The 25,017-nt window shown below is 37.2% G+C and overlaps 1 protein-coding gene across 1 annotated transcript in view; it reads left to right on the top strand.

The window, feature by feature from the left end:
• LOC149816476 (signal recognition particle subunit SRP54 2-like) overlaps positions 1–24,481 on the top strand; it is a 40,366-nt gene extending 15,885 nt beyond the window's left edge. Inside the window, exons 5-11 of the mRNA XM_089986842.1 lie at positions 6,368–6,518; positions 6,611–6,759; positions 19,912–20,012; positions 20,118–20,275; positions 21,482–21,596; positions 23,731–24,136; positions 24,242–24,481. Of these exons, the coding sequence (XP_089842968.1) occupies positions 6,368–6,518; positions 6,611–6,759; positions 19,912–20,012; positions 20,118–20,275; positions 21,482–21,596; positions 23,731–24,053 (997 nt within the window). The 3' untranslated portion in view covers positions 24,054–24,136; positions 24,242–24,481. The remainder of the gene's footprint in view (positions 1–6,367; positions 6,519–6,610; positions 6,760–19,911; positions 20,013–20,117; positions 20,276–21,481; positions 21,597–23,730; positions 24,137–24,241) is intronic.
• Positions 24,482–25,017: the final 536 nt, after the last annotated feature.

The raw sequence follows: 25,017 nt of genomic DNA, 5'->3' as shown, positions 1-25,017 counted from the left end.
GATGACAAAAGAGAAGCCCAATCACCAACCGAGCTCTGATACCATGTAATGAAAAGAGGCGGAAGCACCAATAGAGCAAATGTCACTCTTAAAGAGTGACCACTAAAGCCAAGAAGACAAACACCAAATGTGCACACACAAAAACTCTCAAATATGGAAATCACTTAAAGTCATAAGTTGGATATTATTGAAGAAGAGAAGAGAGAGGGGTATAAACCCATACATTTAAGAGGGGAAGACCTCCTCTATTTATAGAGGAGGGAAGCACTAAAAGGAACCACAAGGGGGGCTCCCTTGTAGTCGTTGGGAGCCCCAACGGTCAGAAATCTGACCGTTGGAGCCCCAACGACTACAAGTGTGGGGCCCCCTTGTGGTCATTACAAAAAAGGAAAAATAAAGAAAAAAGAAAAAGGAAAAAAAGGGAAAAAGAGAAAAAATAAAAAGGAGAAAAATACATAAGTGGTTTTACAAGAATACCCCTATCGGGTATTTATCTAAATGAGAAATAATATATATATACATATATGTATATACATATACTTATATATATACGGATGTATATATATATAAGTATATATATATATATTTTAACATATTGGTGTATGTGTGTAAACATTCTTATTGTACACAAAGAGGTTTATCTTTGTCAGTGATTTTCTTTGTTTCCTTGTTAATCTGTGAGAGGCCCTATCAGATTTGTGCTAGTTCTTGGGGAACATCATGTCAACACTGGATTTCATTGAGTTGGTCAACTTTCAGATGTTGCTAAGCTCAATGTCTTTTCTGAGTTTTGCGTGAATGCCTGAAAATCCTTCAGAGTGTATCTTTAGCCTTTACCACCTATAAAAATAGTAGTGGAATATTTTCTGTTGAATGTATTAGAATGTGGAATATGAATTGGATATGGATCCGATATCGGATCCATATCCATCCACGAGTTTTGCTTTAGTTGTATTATTATGTAACATGTGTTACTTATAAGGGGCAGTTTTGTCCCTGTAAAAGGTAATTTGTAACCCTATAGCAATAAAGGTACTGGCGCAACAACAGATATTCAATAGGCTGCCGACTTCTCAAAAGGTTATTTTCTCTCTCTCTCTCTCTCACGTGTTTTCACATGGTATCAGAGCACGCTGTATTCCTGGGTGAAAAAGGGTCTTCCTCAGCAACGTGAACAGCCAAATCCTATCCCTCGACATCAGTTCACGTGCACACGCCAAGATCTGCTGCAGCAAAGGTCGAGTTCTCCTCGTTTCTTCCAGAACTCGTGGATCTGTCTTCCTCACGTCTGTCTTCCTCAGCAACGTGAATCAGTTCACGTGAATCAGGTCAACGTGAATCAGTTCAACGTGAATTAGTTCACGTGAATCAGGTTCTATTCTTTCCCTATTCATTTTTGTCAGCGTCTGCTACTTGATTTGTTTGTCTCCTTTTCTTATTCCTCTTAATTCATACATAGCAACTGCTGTGGTTGCTTCTCTCTTCTATTCCTCTTAATTCATACACAGCAACTGCTGTGGTTGTTTGTTTTAATCCACACACAGCAACTGCTGTAGCCTTTCTTGTTTATTCCTCCTAATTCACACACAGCAACTGCACTTCATTTTCTTAATTCACACAGCAACTGCAGGTCCCTTCTTCTACTTCATTCATTTACAGTTGGTCACTTCTTTTTTTTATTCATTCACTGTTTTCATTTCTTCTGGTACCGATTTTTGTCATAAGCTGCGTCAATCTATTCTTTGTTTTCTGCCACATTTCTGTCATAAGTCCACAAATGGATTCTTCAGGCAATTCTAGTCTTTCCTCCAACTTCCTGGGGCAACTGGTTTCGGAAAAACTGAATACAAATAACTATTTGACTTGGAAAAGGCAGATTACCCCTTTTATTCGCAGTCAAGATCTTTCAGGTCACTTGGATGGTTCTACTCAAATACCTCCGCAATTTGTCACGACCGAAGAAAAAGGGGATGGAGCAATGACAAGCACCATTCACAATCCTGTATTTACTGCTTGGATGAAACGTGATCAGGCCCTCGTCGCATATATCACTTCTACACTGTCGCTAGAAGTTTTGATTTCTATCCCTGATGATTGCACATCTAAAGTATTGTGGGAAACTTTAGCTCAAACCTACTCTCAGATATCAGAGGCTAAGGTGTTGTTTCTCAAGCGTGAATTTCAGCTTTTAAAGAAGGGAGCAATGACCATTATTGAATTTTTAAATCAAGTCAAAAGCATCACAGATCAATTAGCCCTTGTTGGATATCCAGTGTCCGATAAAGAAAAGGTGCAACAAACACTGAATGCCCTGGGATCAGAGTATCATGTACTTGTCACTTCTTTATTATGCTTGCCTTCGTTGCCCAGTTTTGAGGAATTACGTGCTAAACTCTTCCAATACGAGATGTCTTTGAAAAGCATATCTGATGCTTCAGCAGGGCAATCATCTACACATGAGATTCTTGTCACAGGGATGTTTGCTGATCGTACACGGGGAGGGCGTGGCAGAGGCAAGGGAAATCCAATTCAGGGTGGACATGGGATACTACCTACACCAAATTCTAATGCCAGCTTTTCAAAGAATGTTCCCACATGCTATCAGTGCAACAAGCGAGGTCATATCAAGGCTAACTGCTGGTTCAACCCACAAAATCGGAATAGAATGCAAAATACCAGAAATGTTGGTACATCAGGAACTGCAGGTACGTTCCGAGTCAGTGAAGATGCTAAGGATCTCCTTCTATCCGCTATGGCCAACTTGAATCTGAAGCAAAATGATGATGGAATATGGTATGTTGACTCTGGGGCAGCAACCCATGTTACTGGTAATGCAGGTAAGTTCTCTACTATGACTCCCTATTTTGGAAAATCTAATATTGTAACCGGAGATGGGACTCACCACCCTATTTCGAACATAGGCAATGTCGTCATTCCTTTGTCTAAGTCATCCATTCCTTTATCTGATGTTGTTCATGCACCAAATATAAAGAAAAATATTATATCTGTTTCCAAGCTTGTTGATTCTACCAATTCTTCTGTGGAATTTACTCCTACTTCTGTCTTTGTCAAGGATCTTCAAACGAAGGAGATGTTCGCTAAAGGAGAGCGACGTGGAGACATGTATGTCTTTAATGAAGATCCAGCCCCCAGTGTCCTGAAGCCCCAGTCTGATCTCGTCTTCAAAAGTGTCCTAAGTACATCCAAATGTAATAAGTCAGATCTCTGGCATTCTCGTCTTGGTCATTGTAGTCAAGTCTTTATTGAAAAGTTAGTGTCCAATGGTCTTCTTTCGGAGTCTGTTTCACCTTTATTGAGGAATAAAATATGTCCCAGTTGTCAGGTCTGCAAAAGTCATGTACTTTCTTTTCATCAAATAAATAAAAGAGCTTCTATGCCTTTTGAGATAATATGTTCAGATGTTTGGGGCCCAGCTCCTAATACTTCCTCTTCTGGAAGTAAATACTATGTATCCTTTATTGACAGTTTCTCTCGTTTTACCTGGATATTCTTTATGAAACACAAATCAGAGGTTTTTTCCATTTTCCGTCACTTTCATGCCTATGTTAAAAATCAATTCTCCCAAAATATCCAAATTCTCCAATGTGATGGAGGTGGTGAGTATTCCTCTAAAGAATTTTTAGATTTTCTCCAAGATAATGGGATGCATCGTAGAGTTTCTTGCCCGTACACTCCACAACAAAATGGAATTGCTGAACGTAAACACAGACATATTGTGGAAAGTGCAATGAGTATGATGCATGGGAGTAACTTACCCATTAGTCTTTGGTCAGAAGCCTTTCACACTGCCACTCATGTGATAAACCGCCTTCCCATGCCTATCCTTGAAAATCAATCTCCCTATTATGTTCTCTTTGGTGCACATCCCGATTATAATGAGTTACGAGTTTTTGGATGCACATGTTATGTTCATATTGACAAATCCATGGGAACTAAATTCCAAGACAAAGCCTCTATATGCCAATTTGTAGGTTATGCAGATGAACACAAGGGTTACAGATGCTATGATCCTGCCAATAAGAAGATTAGAATTTCCAGAAATGTTGTTTTTGATGAGAGTAATTTTCTGGGAAAAGAAACAGATGCCAATTGTGAACCTACTGATTCAGTTGTTAATTGGTATGATCCATGGCTTAGTGCTGAACTTATTTCACATGCTGACGAGCATACTATTCTGTCTCCTGAAAGCATACATGGTGAGACAGTTTCAGATGATGCATCACAAGCAGAGTGTCTAAGATACAAAGGAAATGTGTATACCAGGAGATCTAGAGAGCAAACGAATGTACCTACTGAAGAACACATTGCATCGTCTAATGACAGAGAAGCACCAAGAAGATCAGGCAGGATAAGGCATCCTATTGAAAAGTGGGTTAGCTATGACAACTTTTCTATGGACTTTCAGATCTTTCTATCCCAGATTGAAAAACATGATGAACCACTTGGTTTTCATCAAGCTATCCAATCCAACAAATGGATTGAAGCGATGAATGAGGAGATCGAGGCACTACACGAATGTCGAACATGGGAGATAGTTGGCCGTCCTCCAGACAAAAATGTTGTTGGTTCCAAATGGGTTTATAAAATTAAATATAAACCGGATGGTAGCATTGAACGATACAAGGTGCGTCTTGTGGCCAAGGGTTTCACTCAAGAATATGGTCAGGATTATGATGAGACATTCAGCCCAGTGATGAGAATGGGAACTATTCGCATTATACTTGGCCTGGCAATTGAACATGGGTGGATCCTCAGTCAGCTTGATGTTAAGAATGCATTCCTTCATGGGGACTTAAAGGAAGAAGTCTATATGGAGCAGCCTCAAGGTTATGCAGAGGGAAGCCCAAAAGAATATGTATGCAAGTTAACCAGAGCTTTGTATGGATTGAAGCAAGCTTCTAGGTCATGGTTTGAAAGTTTTTCCTTAGAAATCCATAAACATGGTTTCTTTCGTTCCCAACTTGATCATTCTCTGTTCATATATAGGAACGATACCACTGTGGTTTTCTTACTCATATACGTTGATGATATTGTTATCACTGGTAACGCTCCAGACCACATTCAGCGAATCAAAGTTCTATTGAGTATGCGGTTCAAAATGAAAGACCTTGGGGAGCTGAGATATTTTCTTGGAGTAGAGGTAGATAGACAAGGTGATAACATGTCATTAACTCAACATAAATACACTCTTGATCTTCTAGCTAAAGCAGGAATGACAGATTGTAAACCTCTACCCACACCCAGTGTTGTTAACCAAAGGCTCAGTATTTGTGATGGTGAGTTATATCCTGATGCAGTCAAGTATCGGAGTTTAGTAGGTATGTTACAATACCTTACCTTCACTAGACCAGACATTGTGTATTCTGTCAATCAAGTATCTCAATTCATGCATGAACCAAAGACTGGTCACATGGATGTTGTCAAACGCATCCTTCGCTACCTAAAAGGAACGGTGGGTGATGGATTCACATATACTCAATCTTCATGGAAATCACCGAAGCATGACATACTGGCCTATACAGATGCAGACTGGGCAGGGGATCCAGATGAGAGGAGGTCTGTTTCAGGATACTGTGTTTTCATTGGAAGAAATCTTATCTCATGGAGTAGCAGAAAACAGAAGGCTGTGGCAAGATCTAGCACAGAGGCAGAGTATAGATCTATGGCAGCTACCACAGCAGAAGTGACCTGGATTAGGCATCTTCTTACAAAGATGGGAGAGGATATCTCAAATTCGACACTTATGTGTGATAATAGAAGTGCTATACAAATTGCATTCAATCCTGTTCATCACAGTCGGACTAAACATATTGAAATCGATCAACATTTCATCAGACAAAAGATAGCCGACAAAGAGATTGAACCAGTTTATGTGCCTTCAGAAGACCAAGTTGCCGATATGTTTACAAAAGGTCTTACAAGTCATCGCTTCTGGTATCTGAAGAACAAGTTGCACATGGTTCAACCCCATGCACAACTTGAGGGAGGGTATTAGAATGTGGAATATGAATTGGATATGGATCCGATATCGGATCCATATCCATCCACGAGTTTTGCTTTAGTTGTATTATTATGTAACATGTGTTACTTATAAGGGGCAGTTTTGTCCCTGTAAAAGGTAATTTGTAACCCTATAGCAATAAAGGTACTGGCGCAGCAACAGATATTCAATAGGCTGCCGACTTCTCAAAAGGTTCTTTTCTCTCTCTCTCTCTCTCTCTCTCACGTGTTTTCACAGAATGCACTCTCGTTGAGTAAATGTTTGTTATTTATGTTAAATGCACTTGCCTGTTAAGGTGCTTTTACCACCCTTTCATATTTCTGACTTTCTGCATAATTTCTACAGCTATATGGAGTCAGATCCTGTGAAGATTGCTGTTGAAGGTGTGGAAAGGTTTAAAAAAGAAAATTGTGATCTTATTATTGTTGATACAAGTGGCCGACATAAGCAAGAGGCTGCCTTGTTTGAAGAAATGCGCCAAGTTTCTGAAGCAACAGTAACTTCTCAACTGCAACCTTTGCATGGTTTGCTATTTTCGCAACTTGGTTTGTATAGTTTCTTACTGCTCACTTCGTTTTGTTGCTCAAGAAACCAGATCTGGTGATATTTGTGATGGACAGCAGTATTGGGCAAGCTGCATTTGATCAAGCCCAAGCTTTCAAGCAAAGTGTTGCTGTTGGAGCTGTGATTGTTACTAAAATGGATGGCCACGCAAAAGGAGGTGGTGCGCTTAGTGCGTAAGTTTCCTATAGCCTTATCTGTTTATTTTTTTTTTCACACAATAGGCTCACCATTGTTGCTGGTGGAAAATATTCAAAAATTTCTGGGATGTTAGAGAATTATGTAACTCGTGGTTTTATAGCAGCTTTTCTACATTTTAGGCGTACACTGGTTCTGTGACTTCTTTATTCTTATACTTGTATGGGTGTGGTTTCTTATTTTATGTGCCCGGTATTCTTGATGGATGATCCTTCTTTGAGTTAGAGCTTGTGGACAGAAAAATATTAAGTCTACCAGCTTATGAGTTTCACATTTCAGAACTCTCTCTCTCTCTCTCTCCAACCACACCCTGCCCCCCTCTCCCTGCAGTGCATGCTCCCACCATGAGCTCCATGACATAGTTGTGGAATCTTACCTGATACCCTGTATAGTCAGTGGCTGGCAGTCCTACTATATTTTATACTAGCTAAATGGTGTCCTAAACAAGGAGTCCAAATCAAATAAGTTAAATACCATAAATAGATAAGCTTGATGATAATTTTATAATCTTGTAATTGTCTTTTATATTACAAAGTTGTAAGAGTTTCTTGCCTAGAATTTTTCGATCAAGTACCTGAACAATAGGAAACTCAAATCTTTAACCCACACACTCACAGACATGTATTTATATATTTATATATTCATAGATATATGTAAGCATTGTTGTTAAAAACGCACCTCAAGGCGCAAAAAGCATGCCTCACCTCAAGGCGAAGGCTTTTTTTCCTTGAGGCGCAATTTCCCTGAGGTGTACGCCTCATGCGCTATGAGGTGTGCTCCTCAGGGCGAGGTGCGCCTCAGGCATAAGGCATGCACATCACAGTTATGAGTCAAATGGGGGTCAAAGCCCTTATTTGACTCAATTTTGGGGCTAAATAGCCCCAAAAAAATTTTGAGCTATCTCCCTCAAAGAAGAAGGTGTTAAAATGTACTCAATGTATTATATATATATATAGGAGATACATATACATATATGTCCTACATATATGTATACGTATTTCTCTCTCTCTATATATATATATATAGGAGATACATATACATATATGCCCTACATATATGTATACATATCTCTATGTATATATACATAGATATATATATTTATATCACTCTTTGTAAAACCCAATAAAGGGTATTTTTGTCATTTTACCTTTTACACACATTTCAATTGAAATATGGTTGTATTTTTACATTTCTTTTTCTTTTCTTCTTTTCTTCTTTTCTTCTTTTCTTTTTCTTTTTTTTTTCTTTTTGTCCTTTTTGTACCCACATTGGGGGGCCCAATGTAGTCGTTAGTTCCTTTTGTGTATTATAAATAGGGGACTTTCCCTTGTATTTGAATAAGCTTGAGAGCTCAAGCTCCTTCTCTTTTCGAATATAGAGATTCTTTACATGCCATTGTGCATATTTGTGTTATTTTATGCCTTTGTGCATATTTGTTCAAGTGTTATTTGAGTGCCTTTGTGCACATCTCTTGTGAGGTATTAGTGCTTGTATGTGTATTGTCTCTTTGTAGACACTTTCACATGGTATCAAAGCTTGGTTTGAAGAAAGAAGATCGTGTGGCTATTCATACTATTGGATGCCTCGAAAAATGTGCCTTCAACTTTTGGGTGATTGGCATGGAGTCTTCTCTTCATTCAATATTTTAGAAGCATATTCCACCAAGTAAGATAAAAAATCTTATTGTGATACATACTTTTTTTTTCTTTTCTCTTCTTTAATGGGTTTAAAAGACTCATTTTTCTTTTGGCTTCAAACTTAATGGCTCTAACTATCATGTTTGGGCCGGAAACATGGAGACCCATATTAAAGGAAAAGGGCTTTAGGGTTATGTTCAAGGTTCGATTCCGGAACCGGAGCCTAAGATCACCTTAATAGAAAAAGGTAAAATTAAAATTCTTGAAGGTGAAGAAAGAAATAAGGCTCTTGAAGAATACTCCAAGAAGCATGAGGAATGGGAGATGAGAAATTTTAAAATCCTATCATGGATTTTCTCATCCGTAGAGACGAGGATCAATGCCAACATCATTAAATTCAAAAAGGCTTCTCAAGCGTGAGAATATCTTGAAAAAATGTATACTTCAAAAGATTTGTCTCACAAATATTATCTTCAAAAATGAGCCTTGACTCTTCAACAAAATGAGATGTCTATTAGAGAATATTTTGCGAAATTGTCATCCATTTGGGATGAACTTGCCATGCTTGAACCTAAGTGGAGTGGTGAAGTCATCGAACTTAGACATAAGCAATTGGAGGAGGATCGCTTTTTTAACTTTTTAAATGGGCTTAGACCCGAATTCGAGCAAATACGATCCTCTCTTCTTTCCTCTTTTATTTTCCCTTCACTTGAGGATGTTATTACGAAACTAAGTGAGGAAGAGACCCGTATGTGTATAAGCAAAAACAATCTAAGTGTCCTTGCAACTCCCTCAAACCAAGAAGAAAGTGATGGTGTGAATGTCGTCTCAAAACCGGAGAACAACTTAAGAACCTACAAACCTCCCTATTTCAAAAATCAAAATTAAGGATCAAGTAGTCAAGGAGGCAAAAGAGACTATAGCAAGATTGTGTGTCATTTTTGTAAGAAACCAGGCCACATCAAACTGTTTTGCCCAAAATGGAAGAAGTTGCTAGCTATGGCTACCACATCTCAACCCTAAAAGGAAGAAAGTTCGTCTTCTTCAAATGGAGCTTTATCATTGCATCAAATTGTGGAAGAACTTCAACCACTTCTCAAGAGGGCAATTTCCGAAGCGGTTACATTCACCTTCTCTCCTCCCGGTAAGACTTCTTGGCTTTTGGATTTGGGTGCCTCTTTTCATATGTCTCAAAATATTTTGGCTCTTTCCGAATATTTAAAAAATTCATCTCCTACTTTTGTTTCAATCGCGGATGGCACTTCTCTTGAAATCAAAGGAATCGGAAATTTTGAAGAACAATGTTTTTTTATTCCTAAAATAAGATTTATACCAAAATTGAATTTAAATTTGCTTTCGGTCTCTCAACTCTCGAACCATGAATGTGATATAAAATTCTCATCTACTAAATGTTGGATACAGAATCGCCGGTCCGGGAAGTTGATTGGGGAAGGCTCTGTAATGAAATATGCGGAAGAATCCAAGAATCCTAAAGCATTCACTATGTCCCACACGGACAAATGCAATAAGCATAAGAGAGGAAATCCACTAAGGGATATACGAAGGGCCTTATAAAAAGGCTACACACATGAAAAATAATATCACTATTATTGAAGAGGAGCTCTCAAAAGCAATACAACATACAAGGGGGGTTCCCCCTATTTATAAGAAAAGGAGACCAAAGGGGCTCCCAATAGAGTCGTTGGGAGCCCCCAACGGTCACAATTGTGACCGTTGGGGGCCCCAACGACTCCATTGTGGGGTCCCTTTTTGGTATCCAAAAAGACATTTAAAAAATAAAAAACAGTGAAATAAAAGAAATAAAACAAGTACCCCTATTGGGTACTTGTGAAAAGACCATAATACCCCTATCGGGTATTATGGTGAATATACATCTATATTTATATATATATATATAGATGTATTATTACATATGTTTTAACACCCCCCCTCAAACTTTACGGGGGAATGACCGAAAGTTTGCCAAGAAGGAACAAGAAGCGAGGAGCAGGCATGGCTTTGGTAAAGAAATCTGCAAGTTGATATTCTGAAGTGACATATGGCAGTGTAACTGTCCCACGAAGATATTCATCACGTACATAATGACAGTCCATTTCAATATGTTTAGTCCTCTCATGAAAGGTGTGGTTGTTGGCAATGTAGATGGCACTTTTGTTGTCGCAACAAAGCTTCGAAGCACCGGTAATTTCGACTCCCATATCTTGAAGAAGACTTCGAAGTCACACAAGCTCCATTGTAGTAGTTGCCATAGCCCTGTATTCTGCTTCAGTAGAAGACAATGAGACTTTCTGTTGTTTCTTGCACCTCTAAGCAATTAGCGAATCTCGTAGAAAAACACAAAAGCCAGTAGTTGAGATTCGATCATTTGGGTTTCCTCCCCAGTCAGCATCAGTATAAGCCAGTAAGTCTAAGGAAGAGAGTGAGGATAGGAATAGCCCTTTAGTCAAAGTATTTTTGATGTATCGAATGATCCGGAGCACAGCACTCATATGCACAGATGTAGGAGCATGCTGAAATTGGCTTGCAGAGTGCACAACATGAGCAATATCCGGCCTGGTGATAGTCAGATAGGTGAGGGAGCCTATGAGTTGCCTGTAGGGCGTAGGATCATCCAACAGAACTTCATCCTCCAGTCGTAGTTTAGCATTGATAACCTCGGGAGTCTCCACCTTTTTGTCATCTGAAATCCCAGATTTGGAACATATGTCTGCAGCAAGCTTCATCTGTGACAATATATACCCTCGAGGAGAGTATGCTACTTCTATACCAAGAAAGTACCTGAGAAAACCCAGATCAGACATATCAAAATTATGTTTTAACATATTTTTAACATTAAGAATATCACTTTCATCATTGCCAGTGATGATCATATCATCAACATAAAGCAGGAGGATGATGATACTATTACCTGCACGTTTAACAAAAAGCAATGTTAGTATAACATGAGCGAAATCCCAATTGTAACATGATAGCACTAAATCTATCATACCAAGCCTTAGGGGTTTGTTTAAGACCATATAAAGCTTTTAATAACCGAAGAGTTTGACCTTGGTTAACGCTAATTCCCGGCGGAGGGTCCATATATACTTCTTCATTCAACTGACCATTAAGAAAGGCATTTTTAACATCTAATTGGAATATAGGCCATTTCTTAGATGATGCTACCGCTATTAAAGTTCTAACGCTTGTCATGCGAGCCACGGGGGCAAAAGTCTCCTCATAATCGATGTCATACTCTTGTGAGTATCCTTAGCAACTAATCTAGCTTTATAACGTTCTAGGGAACCATCACTTTTTGTTTTGACTTTGTAGACCCATCGACATCCTATAACTTTCTTATTTGGAGGAAGGTGAACTATTTCCCAAGTTTTAGCCTTATTTAAAGCATCTAGTTCAACTTTTATTGCTTCAACCCAATGAGGTATATTTTTTGCTTGATTATAATGGGAAGGTTCATAGTAAGAATGCAAGGCTATTAGGCAAGCTCTATAGTTAGGTGAGAGAGTTTCATATGAGACAAACCTATTAGGTGGAATTGATGTTCTAGAAGAACGCCTAAGAGAGGTTTCTTCTAGGGGTTCATTAAGTCGCAAGAATTTTTCTAAAGCACTAATAGGTTGGGCTTCCTCACATCGAGTGTAAACTTGGAGATTGTCACCATTAGTTGGTGATACATCACTATCATGAAAATCATGAGTATTTTCTAAAACTTCCGGATGACTCAAAGAGTCATCATTTGAATCTTCTAAAAGATCATTGATAAACATATAATCAATTTCATTTGGTTTTTCCAATATTTCAAATCCATTTTCATCTTCTAAAAAGGTCACATCTTTGGAGACAAATAATTTATTGTTTTTATGATCAAAACATCTATAGCCCTTTTGATTTTCACCATATCCTAAAAATACACATTCTATTGTTTTAGGTGACAATTTATCTCTTTTATGTAAAAGAACAAAGCATTTACACCCAAAAATACGAAGACGATTGTAGTCGGGTGTTATATTGAAAAGTTTTTCATAAGGAGAGATATTGTTCAATTTTGAAGATGGCATCCTATTGATTAAATAGGTGGAGGTTAACACGGCTTCGGCCCAAAAACTTTTAGGAATATTTTTAGAAATGAGTAAGGATCTAGTGGTTTTCAAAATATGTCTATGTTTTCTTTCCGCTAGACCGTTTTGTTGAGGAGTTCTTGGACAAGATTTTTGATGACAAATGCCATGTTGTTTTAGATATGATTGAAAATCATTTGATAAGTACTCTCCACCCGAATCGGATCTAAGAATGGATATTTGACTTTGAAATTGATTTTGAACTTTTGCATGAAATTCTTTAAAGAAGTTAAAAACTTCCGATTTAAAGTTAAGAAAATAAATCCATACATATCTAGTATAATCATCAATAAAAGTAACATAATACAAATAACCACCTTTGGATAGAACCGGAGATGGTCCCCAAACATCGGAATGCACCAATTCAAAAGGTCTTGTTGTCATAAAGGTTCTAATAGGAAAAGGAGTAGACTTCATTTTTCCAAAAATGCAATCTTTGCAATTGATATCTTTTTCTTTACAAAACTTGTGTCCAAAAGGAAAAAGATACATTTTTGAGTAACTTGGATGTTCAAGCCTTTTATGCCAAGTTTCAATATTTTTGTCTTGGACATAAGTACAAAATGCGGTATTTGGAAGCATTAAGTTATCCATAAAATAAAGGTTTCCCTTCTTATGGACTTGCCCAATCCGCTTCCCGGACCGGAGATCCTGCACAAAGCACCCTTGGGATGAGAAAGATATTTCACATCCATGGTCGGCTATTTGAGAAACGGAAAAGAGGTTAAGATTTAATTTTGGAACTATTCTAACTTTTGGAACAAGGAAATTTTGAACATTTTTAGAATCAAGAATTCCAACACCATTTATTTTGAGAAAAGTTCCATCGGCCGTAGAGACACAAGATATTTTTGAATTGGTGTGCACATTGGTTAATGCATTTTCATGAGGAGTCATGTGAAAAGAAGCTCCGGAATCTAAAATCCAAGAGTACGTACCGGGAGGTGATGATGAGGCAATGGCGGCACTGGAGGTGGAAGAAGTAGCCTTTAGAATTTGTTGGAGAGTCAAGGAAATTTGTCCAAGAGTATCTTTGAGATCCCCGTTCTTGCCGTCATCTTCTTTGGTGGATGATTCTTCAACGGAAGCCACCTTTGGCTTGAATGCTCCATTTAGCTTTGGACAAACGGGTTTAATATGCCCCGGCTCATAACAATGATGACATATAATCATTTTTCTTCCACCACTCCCTTGCTTACCAAAATGAGGTGGTTTGTATGTTTTGACATGATTGCCGGGTTTAGATACGGCAAGAACTTCATCAATGCTTTTACTCATATTATGCCTAGTCTCTTCTTGAGTAATCTCGGCAATAGCCTCTTCTAAGGGAGGAAACGTAGATCTATGGAGAAGTGAGGATCTAACTTGTTCAAATTCGGGACGAAGCCCAAATAAAAATTGAAACAATCTATCTTGTTCCATTTGTTTTTGTCTTAGTACCACATCCTCCATAGACAACCATTTAGGCTCTAAAAGAGCCAATTCATCCCACAAAGGATTTAGAGCACTATAATAGTCTTGTATGCTCATGTCACCTTGTTTTTTGGTTCTCACTTTTTCTTGCAAAAAATAAGCTCTTGCAAGATCCTTTTGGGTAAACATACCCTTCATAAAAAACCAAGCTTCATTTGCCCGGCGGAATTTTGCAATATTTGCACATACCTTAAGTTCAACATTATTCATAAACCATGCTAGGATTTTTGCATGGTTGCTCTCCCAATCTTCCATTTGGTGATGATAATCTTCAATAGCCTTGAGACGAGCATCGCCTTCAAGTGCTTTCTCTTGATCTTCTTCCATCTTTGTGAGCTTAAGTTGGGGTTCCGGAACGGTTCCCATTACATAACCCCAAAGCTTCTTGCCTTTGAGATTATTCTCCATTGCAGATGCCCACATCATGTAATTTTTCCCATTGAGTTTGAATGATAGATCGATCTTGACTTCCATTGCTACAAAATGGAGGTGTGAGAAAAAAAAGAAAGTAGAGAGATACACGATTTTACCTTAGAAGATCGTATGGCTTTGATACCATGTAATGAAATATGCGGAAGAATCCAAGAATGCTAAAGCATTCACTATGTCCCACACGGACAAATGCAACAAGCATAAGAGAGGAAATCCACTAAGGGATATACGAAGGGCCTTATAAAAAGGCTACACACATGAAAAAGTAATATCACTATTATTGAAGAGGAGCTCTCAAAAGCAATACAACATACAAGGGGGGTTCCCCCTATTTATAAAAAAAGGAGACCAAAGGGGCTCCCATTAGAGTCGTTGGGAGCCCCCAACGACTCCATTGTGAGGCCCCTTTTTGGTATCCAAAAAGACATTTAAAAAATAAAAACAAAAATAAGAAACAGTGAAATAAAAGAAATAAAACAAGTACCCCTATTGGGTACTTGTGAAAAGACCATAATACCCCTATCGGGTATTATGGTGAATATACATCTATATTTATATATATATAGATGTATTATTACATATTATTACATATGTTTTAACAGGCTCTAGGAAGGGAGATCTATACTATGTGGACTTTCTTCATATTTCAAAGAATCATTTTTGTAATGTTGTGCAACATAAAGACATTAATGTGTGGCATAAAAGACTTGGACATCCCAATATCACCAAGATCTCTTATTTACCTTTTGTCAAACATCTATGTAAAAATGATTTCAATTGTAATGATTACACTCTTGAAAAAATGAGAAGTTTGCCTTTTTATCAAAGATCTATGTTTACTACAAAACCATTTGAACTTGTCCATTCAGGTGTTTGGAGATCGGCACATGTTATCTCAAAAGGAGGATTTGCATATTATGTGATCTTTGTGGATGATTATTCTAGATATTCTTGGATATACTTTTTCAAACATAAACACGAGGTTTTTGCAACATTCAAAACCTACCATATGATGATTAAAAATCAATTCGACGAAAAATTTAAAAAAATTTAGAACTGATTCCTGGGGAGAATATCTTTCAAATGAATTTAAGAGCTATCTTGAGGAACATAGAATAATCCATCAAAAATCTTGCTCCAAAACACTTCAACAAAATGGTTTGGCCGAAAGAAAACATAGGAACATCATTGAGACATCCAGAACCCTACTTATTTCATAAAACATTCCAAAAAGCTTTTGGGCCGAGGCGGCTCCTGCGTCCGTCTATCTCATAAATCGTCTCCCATCCAAAAATTTAAATAAGGTTTCACCTTTTGAAATTTTGTATAAAAGAGACCATGATTATAGTAGATTAAGGGTTTTTGGGTGCAAGTGTTTTGTTTTTACAGATAAGAATGATAAACTCTCACCAAAAGCCATTCCATGTGCTTTTCTTGGATACTTCGAAACTCAAAAAGGGTTTTGATGCTATGATATTAGGAATGACAAATTATATGTATCTACAAATGTAAGTTTTCTAGAAAATGTTAGTGGTTTTGAAAGAAATGATTCTCATGAAGAAAGTGTAGATTATTCTTTCTTATTCGACCTATTGTCTAAAGATGATGACATTAGTGATGATGAGACCATACAAAATAATCTTAGCGATAATGAAGCAGAGGAAGATAACAATCTTCCTCATCCTCCTATCTATCAAGAGATTGCTGATAGAACAAACAAAGAATCTATCACCTATACACATAGAGATAAAAACAGTTTTAAAAGTGTTATAGAAAAATATAATGAAATGACTACATTAAGTAGTGAAAGTTCGCAAAGAACAGAGAGAAATAGGAAACCCTCCTCTAGATTCATATCCTATGTCTCCTTCTCTCCCAAACATAGAGCCTGCCTTAGTACCATTCACTCTTACGTAGAACCAAGAAATTTTGAAGAAGCCAAAAAGAAAAATGAATGGATAGCGGCTATGGAAAATGAAATTAAGGCTCTTAGAAATGCTAAAACATGGGAATTTCAAGATTTTTTCAAAGGTAAGAAAACTATAGGGTGTAGATGGGTTTTTAAGGTTAAAACCAAGACTGATGGGACTCTTGAACGATATAAAGCTCGTCTAGTCGCTAAGGGTTATGGTCAAGAATATGAGATAGACTACGATGAAACTTTTGCTCCTGTTGCACGTATGGTTACAGTTAGGTGCCTTATTACCATTGCGTCGATTAAAAAATAGAACGTATACCAAATGGATGTTAAAAATGCTTTTTTAAATGGGGATTTAAATGAAAAAGTTTACATGGATGCTCCCCCTGGAATGAATTGTCCTAATGGAAAAGTTTTTCGTTTACGAAAAGCCCTTTATAGCTTAAAACAAGCTCTCAAAGCTTTGTATGATCGTTTTAACAACTTAATGACAAAAAATGGTTTTGTATCATGCTATACTGACACTGCCCTGTTTGTAAAGAAATCTGATGCAGGAATTGTAATTTTGCTTTTGTATGTTGATGATATGTTAATTATAGGTAATGATGTCAAGGGAATAAAAAGAATTAAGCATGCCTTGATAGAAAAATTTGAGATGTCAGATTTAGGTTTTCTGACATATTTCTTAGGCATTGAAGTTGTCTTTTCTCATAGGGAATACTTCCTATCCCAAACTAAACTTGCTTGTGAGATCATTGACCGGTCAGGTATTTCTGATGACAAAATTTGTGAAACACCAGAAGTAGTTGGGGCAAAGTTGAAAATTGATGACGGGATTCCTCTAGATAATCCCACTCCTTACAGACAACTGGTTGGTTCATTGATGTATCTCAGCATCACCAGACCCGATATATCTCGCGCAGTTCATATTGCCAGTCAATTCCAGCATACCCCTACAACCGTTCATATGGGTACCATTCTTCGCATCATCAGATATATAAAGGGGACGGTAAATAAGGGAGTCTTTCTTTCCTCATCCTCTGAATTAAATTTAATTGCATATACTGACTCTGATTAGGGAGGTGACCCTAATAACCGTCACTCTACCACTGGTTTCTGTATTTTTAGGAGAATCATTAGTGTCTTGGAGATGCAAGAAACAACAAAAGGTGTCTCTATCCTCTACTGAAGCTGAATATCGTGTCATGGCGTCCACAACCATGAAAATAGTTTGGATTCAATGTTTGCTAGAAGATATGGGAGTTCACATTCAAGAACCAACAAAGTTGTGTTGTGACAACAAGAACGCAATATACATTGCCAAAAATCACACATTTCATGAACGCACGAAGCATATTGAAATGGATTGCCACTATGTTAGAGAAGAATACCTGAAGAAGGTCATTGATCTTCCATATGTGACATCCGAGTATCAATTGGTGGACTTCTTTACCAAGGTGCTCTGCTCTCCTGGATTTAATTTTCTCCTTGGCAAACTTGCGGTCATCGCTCCCTAAGTTTGAGGGGGGTGTCAAAATGTACTCAATGTATTATATATATCTATATATATACATATAGGAGATACATATACATATATATCCTACATATATGTATACGTATCTCTATGTATATATTCATAGATATATATATTTATATCATTCTTTGTAAAAACCGATAAAGGGTATTTTTGTCATTTTACCTTTTACACATATTTCAATTGAAATATGGTTATATTTTTTCTTTTATTTTTTTCTTTTCTTTTCTTTTTCTTTTTGTCCTTTTTGTACCCACATTGGGGGGCCCAATGTAGTCGTTGGGCCCCTCCAAGTGGTTCCTTTTGTGTATTATAAATAGGGGACTTCCCCTTGTATTTGAATAAGCTTGACTCAAGCTCCTTCTCTTTTCGAATATAGAGATTCTTTACATGCCATTGTGCATATTTGTGTTATTTTATGCCTTTGTGCATATTTGGTGCCTTTGTGCACATCTCTTGTGAGGTATTAGTGCTTGTATGCGTATTGTCTCTTTGTAGACACTTTCACAAAAGGTATGTACCAATCCTCTCTCTCTCCCTGCGTCTCTCGGTATCTCTCTGCTCTCCTTGCATTTTTTTGAAAGGCAAGCTGGGGTTAGTCAAACCCCTACCAGTTATACAACTATACCATTGGGTTTTAACCTGCAACACCCAAACACAAGGTGACGTGCACTAGCTGCTCCTACCAGACAAATCGAGCCCCAATTGGTTTTTTTGCTGCTTTCTAAACATATCCAATTCATTGGATTAGATAATGTTAATTTTTTATGCATTTGATTGTTAATGTTAATTTTTTATTAAATGAAAGCTCATTTTATTTCTTAGATACTTACGTAGATCAAGTTGTTGCATTAATGTTACTTTTACATGTTAATCTCATATTTTTTTGGTATTTATTTTAAATTTTTTATTTCTTGTTGGTTGTTGCTTCATCAATAAAGCATTTTTTATTTATTTGTAATTTTAGATATTTTTTATAGTTTTTTTTAAGTTTTCAAAAAAAAAAATTGAGGCTTACGCCCCGCTACGCCTCAATGCTTTTCACAACATTGTATGTAAGTAGGGGATAATTGTAGGCAATGTGCATTAGATTCCTAAGGAGGCAGATCCCCCTTTGTCTTTGTTATATTTTTTATAAAATAGACAGAATTTGCACCAAACTACTACAGCTACCACTTTAACAAGTGCTAACATTTTACTGTGGGTGAGTGCACCACCTCATTAACTGTGTAGAATTTGCATTTATTGGCTATTTGCCTGAATTTCTGAAGAACTCTTGTTGACAGCTTGCCGTTAAAAATTAGAGCCATGATCATTAAAGATGTGTTGGTAGTTGTTGCTTTTGGGATTTCTTCCATTTATGTAAGGGGTTCAACATACCTGTGGGAAACCCTGCTAGTACCAGGGCTTGCCTTTAGTAGACACTCTTCCAACATAAGGTAAAGTAGTTTATAGTTTATGACCAAACTCATGAATAGATAGAAGACTTTCTACTTGGCAACTATTTTTCTGCAGAGAGAGAGAGAGAGTGTGTGTGTGTGTGTGTGTGTGTGTGTTGCCTTCAATAGATGCTGGTTATTGTTCATGGTTCAAGGATTGCCCACAGAATATCTGAATTACCTTTGATACATTCTCTCATACCTGCTCTTGCCTTTGGAGGATCTGTTTTTATTGGCCTGGATTTAGCCCGTATTGGTGAAAAACTATGGGGATGGCAGTGAAGAAAAGTAGGTTGGACAGGACTGAGGGGAGGGACTTTAACGATAATTTCATGAGTTCTTGCTCTCAACAGTTCTACAATAACCAGCATGTGCATATGACTCAGAGATATGCATCATGCATATTTTTTGCATTGCATAAATGTTTGTTTCATGTGGTACTAAATTTTATCAGTTAAAAAGTTACTGGCTTTTGTTAGGCCTACTTGTCAAGGATTTGAGAGTATCAGGAATCTCTTCTCCTAGACAACTGAAAATATATGTACTCTGTTTTTTCAGTGTTGCAGCCACAAAGAGTCCAGTGATATTTATTGGAACTGGAGAGCACATGGATGAGTTTGAAGTTTTTGATGTTAAGCCATTTGTCAGTCGACTTTTAGGTCTGATCATGTGTTCTTCCCCATTCGTCGTGGTCTTGATGGATTTTCATGTTAATTTTCTTTTCTACTCTAACTACAAAAAGTTGCCACGTGATATTTCAACAGGAATGGGTGATTGGTCTGGTTTCATGGACAAGATTCAAGAAGTTGTGCCTATGGACCAGCAACCTGAACTACTACAAAAACTTACTGAAGGGAACTTTACACTTCGAATCATGTATGAACAATTTCAGAACATACTGAAAATGGGACCCATTGGACAGGTTGGCTGCGATATTGATATTTCCTGAACAGAAACTTTTTTCTCATGTTGTATGTGATATATAGGTTAAAAGCTATGAATTAGTTATTTGTTGGATCCTTTTTCTTTCAGAATATTTATTTACCTAATTTCTTGCAACTTTTCAAATAATAGCAACTTCAATTTCATAATTTTTTTATTGTAAGTCATTAGTTTTGATTGTTTTATTGCTGTGGAAGCTTGAATTGGCATTCATCCTTTTCACTTTTATGAATCTAATTGAGCCGGCCTAGCGATAAGTCCATGGTATGTGGATGTTCACATTTGCTTGTACTAGACATGACGAAAGATTGAAAACTTGAGACTACAAATAGCTATTGGAATTTCAACTTGTTAAAAATATATAGATTTGATAATAATTAGGTGTAATCTTCAACTATTAAGGGTGTGTTTTGGACATAGTTGGCAAACCTGGATTGGACCCCAACTGGGTCACGATTCAGGACTGCCAATCCAACCCATTAAATACATTTTTTTATCATGTATTTTTTTATTTTAATGCATAATTCTTATATAAAGTCACTTGTTATGAGGAATCTAATATTGTTCAATGAAAAAAGTTAATAATCATGTATAATTATATGTTTTTGTAAGTTAGCTATTGACATATTAGCTTGAAGTTTAGTTATTTACATGTCTTATTCATGTGCTTACACTATAAAATATAGTCCTAACTCGTCCGAGTCACCGAGTCAACCCGCTGACTCGGTGACCCGGTAGGGGGTCCGATCCGAGCCCGAGTCACGAGTTTGCCAACTATAGTTTTGGATAAAAGATTGACTAGGAGATTGCGTGGTAAATCCCTTTAGTGAGGTTTTCTAGATAATAAAAAGCATGGGAAGTTGGGAACCCACATGATTATTGGGCCTATGATTCTTTAGAAACCATAAAGTTCTTATTGTCAAGTCGCTAGATGGTGATGGGTATTCTCTTGTAAAAGTTATTGTTGTCTTTGTGTTTGGTAAAAGTAGGAAAGCTGCCTTTACTATGTTTCCCTTTTCCGCTTGACTCAAACAACAAAATTGTAGTCCTAGTATTAAGAATCCTCACCTGTTATATCCTAATGCACACTAAATTTGGGGGAAGGTAGGACATTTCTATGCATAAGCCATTAATCATAATGTTCAAAGATTTCTCCTTTCTTTTCTAATAACCTTTAGTTTTGCAGGTTTTCTCTATGATACCTGGATTTAGTTCCGAGTTGATGCCAAAGGGCCGGGAAAAAGAAAGCCAAGCAAGGATCAAGAGGTTTATGACCATGATGGACTCTATGACTAATGAAGGTTGCTTTGATTTGTTTTAATTTCATAGTTACAATTATCAAAATTGAATTTAGTATGCTTTTTTCTTTTTTTATTTCTTCCTTTTTTGGAAAAAGGTATGCTGAGGGTGTTTTCTTGCTAAGTATCTGGGAAGCTATATAGCAATCATAAAAAGGCCTCACGTTCTTGAATTGGTTCAATTTGATTTTTCAATGTTGAAGGTTTCTCCTGATGTGCTAAAGTAGGCTTATATCATACTCTATTCTCTTTTTTTCTCTCTGTTGACAAATGCTCCTTGGTGATTATTGTGGCGGTACTGGGTTGCATGTCCATGTTGAGTTACTATACATGATGAAATTCTTGGATCCTTGACTTTGTCAACATCTGCTGTTCCTAGTGAAAGGACTGCAACAGTGCACTTTCCATTCACTTGTATAGACCTTGACATGTAGGTTTGCTTTTGATTGTTCTCATTGATGCTTCTGTTTTGGTCAATTAGCATATGTTTGTACTGAATAGAGATGGTACGGTCAAGTATCAGTGTCTGTCAACTTGAGCTGCATTCAATAATTGCAGGTGGTCAGTTCTGGCAAAGTTGGTCAGGGTTTGGGTGGGAGAGGGGAAGGATATATGGAACATCCTATGCTGGTTATGTTTCGGTTCTGTTTGGCCATATCTTGGCTAGAAATTGATATTTTCCTATCTGTTATTTCTGTACTAGCATGGATAGAATTGAACTTCACAGATGGGTCAGATGATTGTTTTATTTCTTAGGCATTCTCTACCGTTATCTGTTTTGGAACTCTCTGCTGAATCTTTGTATTTTGTGGCAAACCTGTTCTCGTGTGGTTGTGGAGGTGTAGCTTGCCATACTGGAGTAGCTTGGCTTGTCAGCTCATGGTTGATGTCTTGGTGGCCTGTCCTACCTACTCCTATTCCATAATTGTTTGCTTCCAGCCAAACGGACTTTGGTTTCTCTATATGGTTGAGTGCTAATTTCTAAATATGGTTGTTGAAGTCATGTTGCTAAAGACAGATTCCCTGCACATGACTTATCTATGTTCATTTGAGAAGTTTTGATTAAATCATCATCATCAATTCTTTATCTCAATTCTCAACTACATGAGGTTGATATCAACAGTTATTTCTCCATTTCATTTTATCTAGAGCTAAAACTTGTGTTGTCCCACTCTTTCCCTTATTATTTCCACTTGCATCCATCATACAAATTATAATGGAATTCTTCATATAATGCTCTAATAAAATATTTCTTATGGTGTGAGATTGTAGTGGCATTTCAGTACTGCTTTATAAATTATGTTCTCACCATTTATTCTGTCGTGAGTTGACTTTCCAGCCATATAATCAATGACTCTCTTCCAAATGAACTTTTATAGCTTTGTACTCTTTGATGCTGTAATGTTATGCTGATTTGGCATTCTGTAACTAAGGGGATATACATTAAAAGAAACTTTTAGGTACTTGGGGGAAGCAAAGAGATTGCTGTAGCATTCGTTGCTGTTTGTCCCAACCATCAGTTTTTCTCTGCCTATTTCATCATGTTATCAGGGATTGAAGGTTACAGAAGTTCTGTTATGTAACTCCCCAGTTCTTCATCTAAAGCAGGGATTCAATGCTATGAAAGTTTTTATTTTGTAATTATTTACTGCTGCATTTGAAGATCCAATGTTCATAACTTCAGTTGTTCACAATGTCAGCTGGTATATGGATTACAGAATTGATTTATTTTGGGTGAAGTTGCTGGGGTAATTCTGCTTCATGCTTTTAACATTTGTAGTATCCTTGAAAATGTGGAAAATGCATTTTAAGGTGCATGTAATTCAGCATAGATGTTCCGACCACCACCTTTTTTTTTCCTGTTTAACCACAGCCAACCTTTATGATTCATCTGATTCTTACTTTTGAAATGGTGTTGCATTTTGAATTTTTTATTCTATATTCTTGTTCCATTGATACTGAAGTTTTAAAGATCACAGGTGGTTAACTGTTTGATTTCATGAGAACATCTGTAGAGAGAGTTACGCTTTGTTAGTCTTCCAGTTTGATTCAGCATATGAACTGTTGAAATATTGATATTTTGACAGAAGTGGTGTACAATTTATTTGTCTTTTACTGATTATTAACTTGACTGCAGAATTAGATAGTTCAAATCCCAAGCTTATGAATGACTCTCGGATCCTGCGTATAGCACGAGGTTCTGGTTGCAGTGTCAGGGAGGTCATGGACATGCTAGAGGAGTATAAGCGACTTGCCAAGATATGGAGTAAGATGAAGGGACTCAAGATTCCCAAGAAAGGCGAAATGAGTTCTTTGTCTAGAAACATGAATGCACAGAACATGAGCAAAGTTCTTCCTCCACAAATGCTGAAGCAAATTGGCGGCATGGGTGGCCTTCAAAATTTGATGAAGCAAATGGGTTCAAAAGACCTAGCTGGGATGTTTGGTGGAGACAGATAGCGAATGTTGTACTATATCTTCATTTTGAAATGAATTATATTGGTTTCATGCTTGCCTTCTCAAAGGATGCCAGATATCATCAGGTCAGTTGATCGAATAGAATTGTGATTGTCTCATTGATCTCTATATTCTTTTATTCAGACATTTTTTTTAATATTTTCCTGTTATAATCAATGGATGGATTGCAGGAAGCTAGGATAGAAGTCTTGAGGCTGTCATGGAGATGAGGCAAATCATGCACTGAAAGTTTTTCAGGGTTGTCACTGATTTTTTTATGACGACAGTTGCAAAATTGAATTTTTTTGTAGAAAATCCATACCGACTTGAAGGTGCAATGTGTATATATGCAAGTTTATTTTTTACTGCAAGCCCAAAATTTTGAAGGGCGTGATATTTTTTGTATGGCATATTGTACAACTTTATGTGCCTCCTGAACTTGGGATGTGATGATTGCTGACTTATGGTCAGGACTATGGGAAAGAGCCCTGAGGAGCACTGATATTCGTCTCTGAGCCGAAGCCATAACAAAGTGAAGCTACATAGGGTTGGTGCTAGTGTTCATCTGCTGCATCTCTTTCAAGTTTACTAGTTTTGTTTGCTAAAACATAAGTTTGTGCTGTTTTGTCTCAAGCTGAACTGTGAACTAGCTTGTACTTAATCTGTACCTACCTAGGGGCTATGTATATACTAAGAATGGAGTTTGACTTGGACTTGACCAGCACCCACGTGAATCCTAACCGAAATTGGCTTGGAAACATTTAAGTCTATCCAAGACCAAACCCTATTTTCTTCACCTACCACTTGAGTGCTATTGTTTGTAGGTGTTATTATTATTATTATTATTATTTTATAATTTACTCTCAATCTCATTTGTTTATCACAAACTTGCCATTTATAAATCCTGAACATTGTCAATTCAATTGTACTCTAATGAGCTGAGCTCATCCCAAGCTGGATGCAGCCT

Source organism: Nuphar pumila, chromosome 14 (assembly GCF_984573655.1).
Source record: "Nuphar pumila chromosome 14, dmNupPumi1.hap1.1, whole genome shotgun sequence".
Classification (NCBI taxonomy): domain Eukaryota; kingdom Viridiplantae; phylum Streptophyta; class Magnoliopsida; order Nymphaeales; family Nymphaeaceae; genus Nuphar; species Nuphar pumila.
This window is presented reverse-complemented; position numbering and strand designations above follow the sequence as displayed.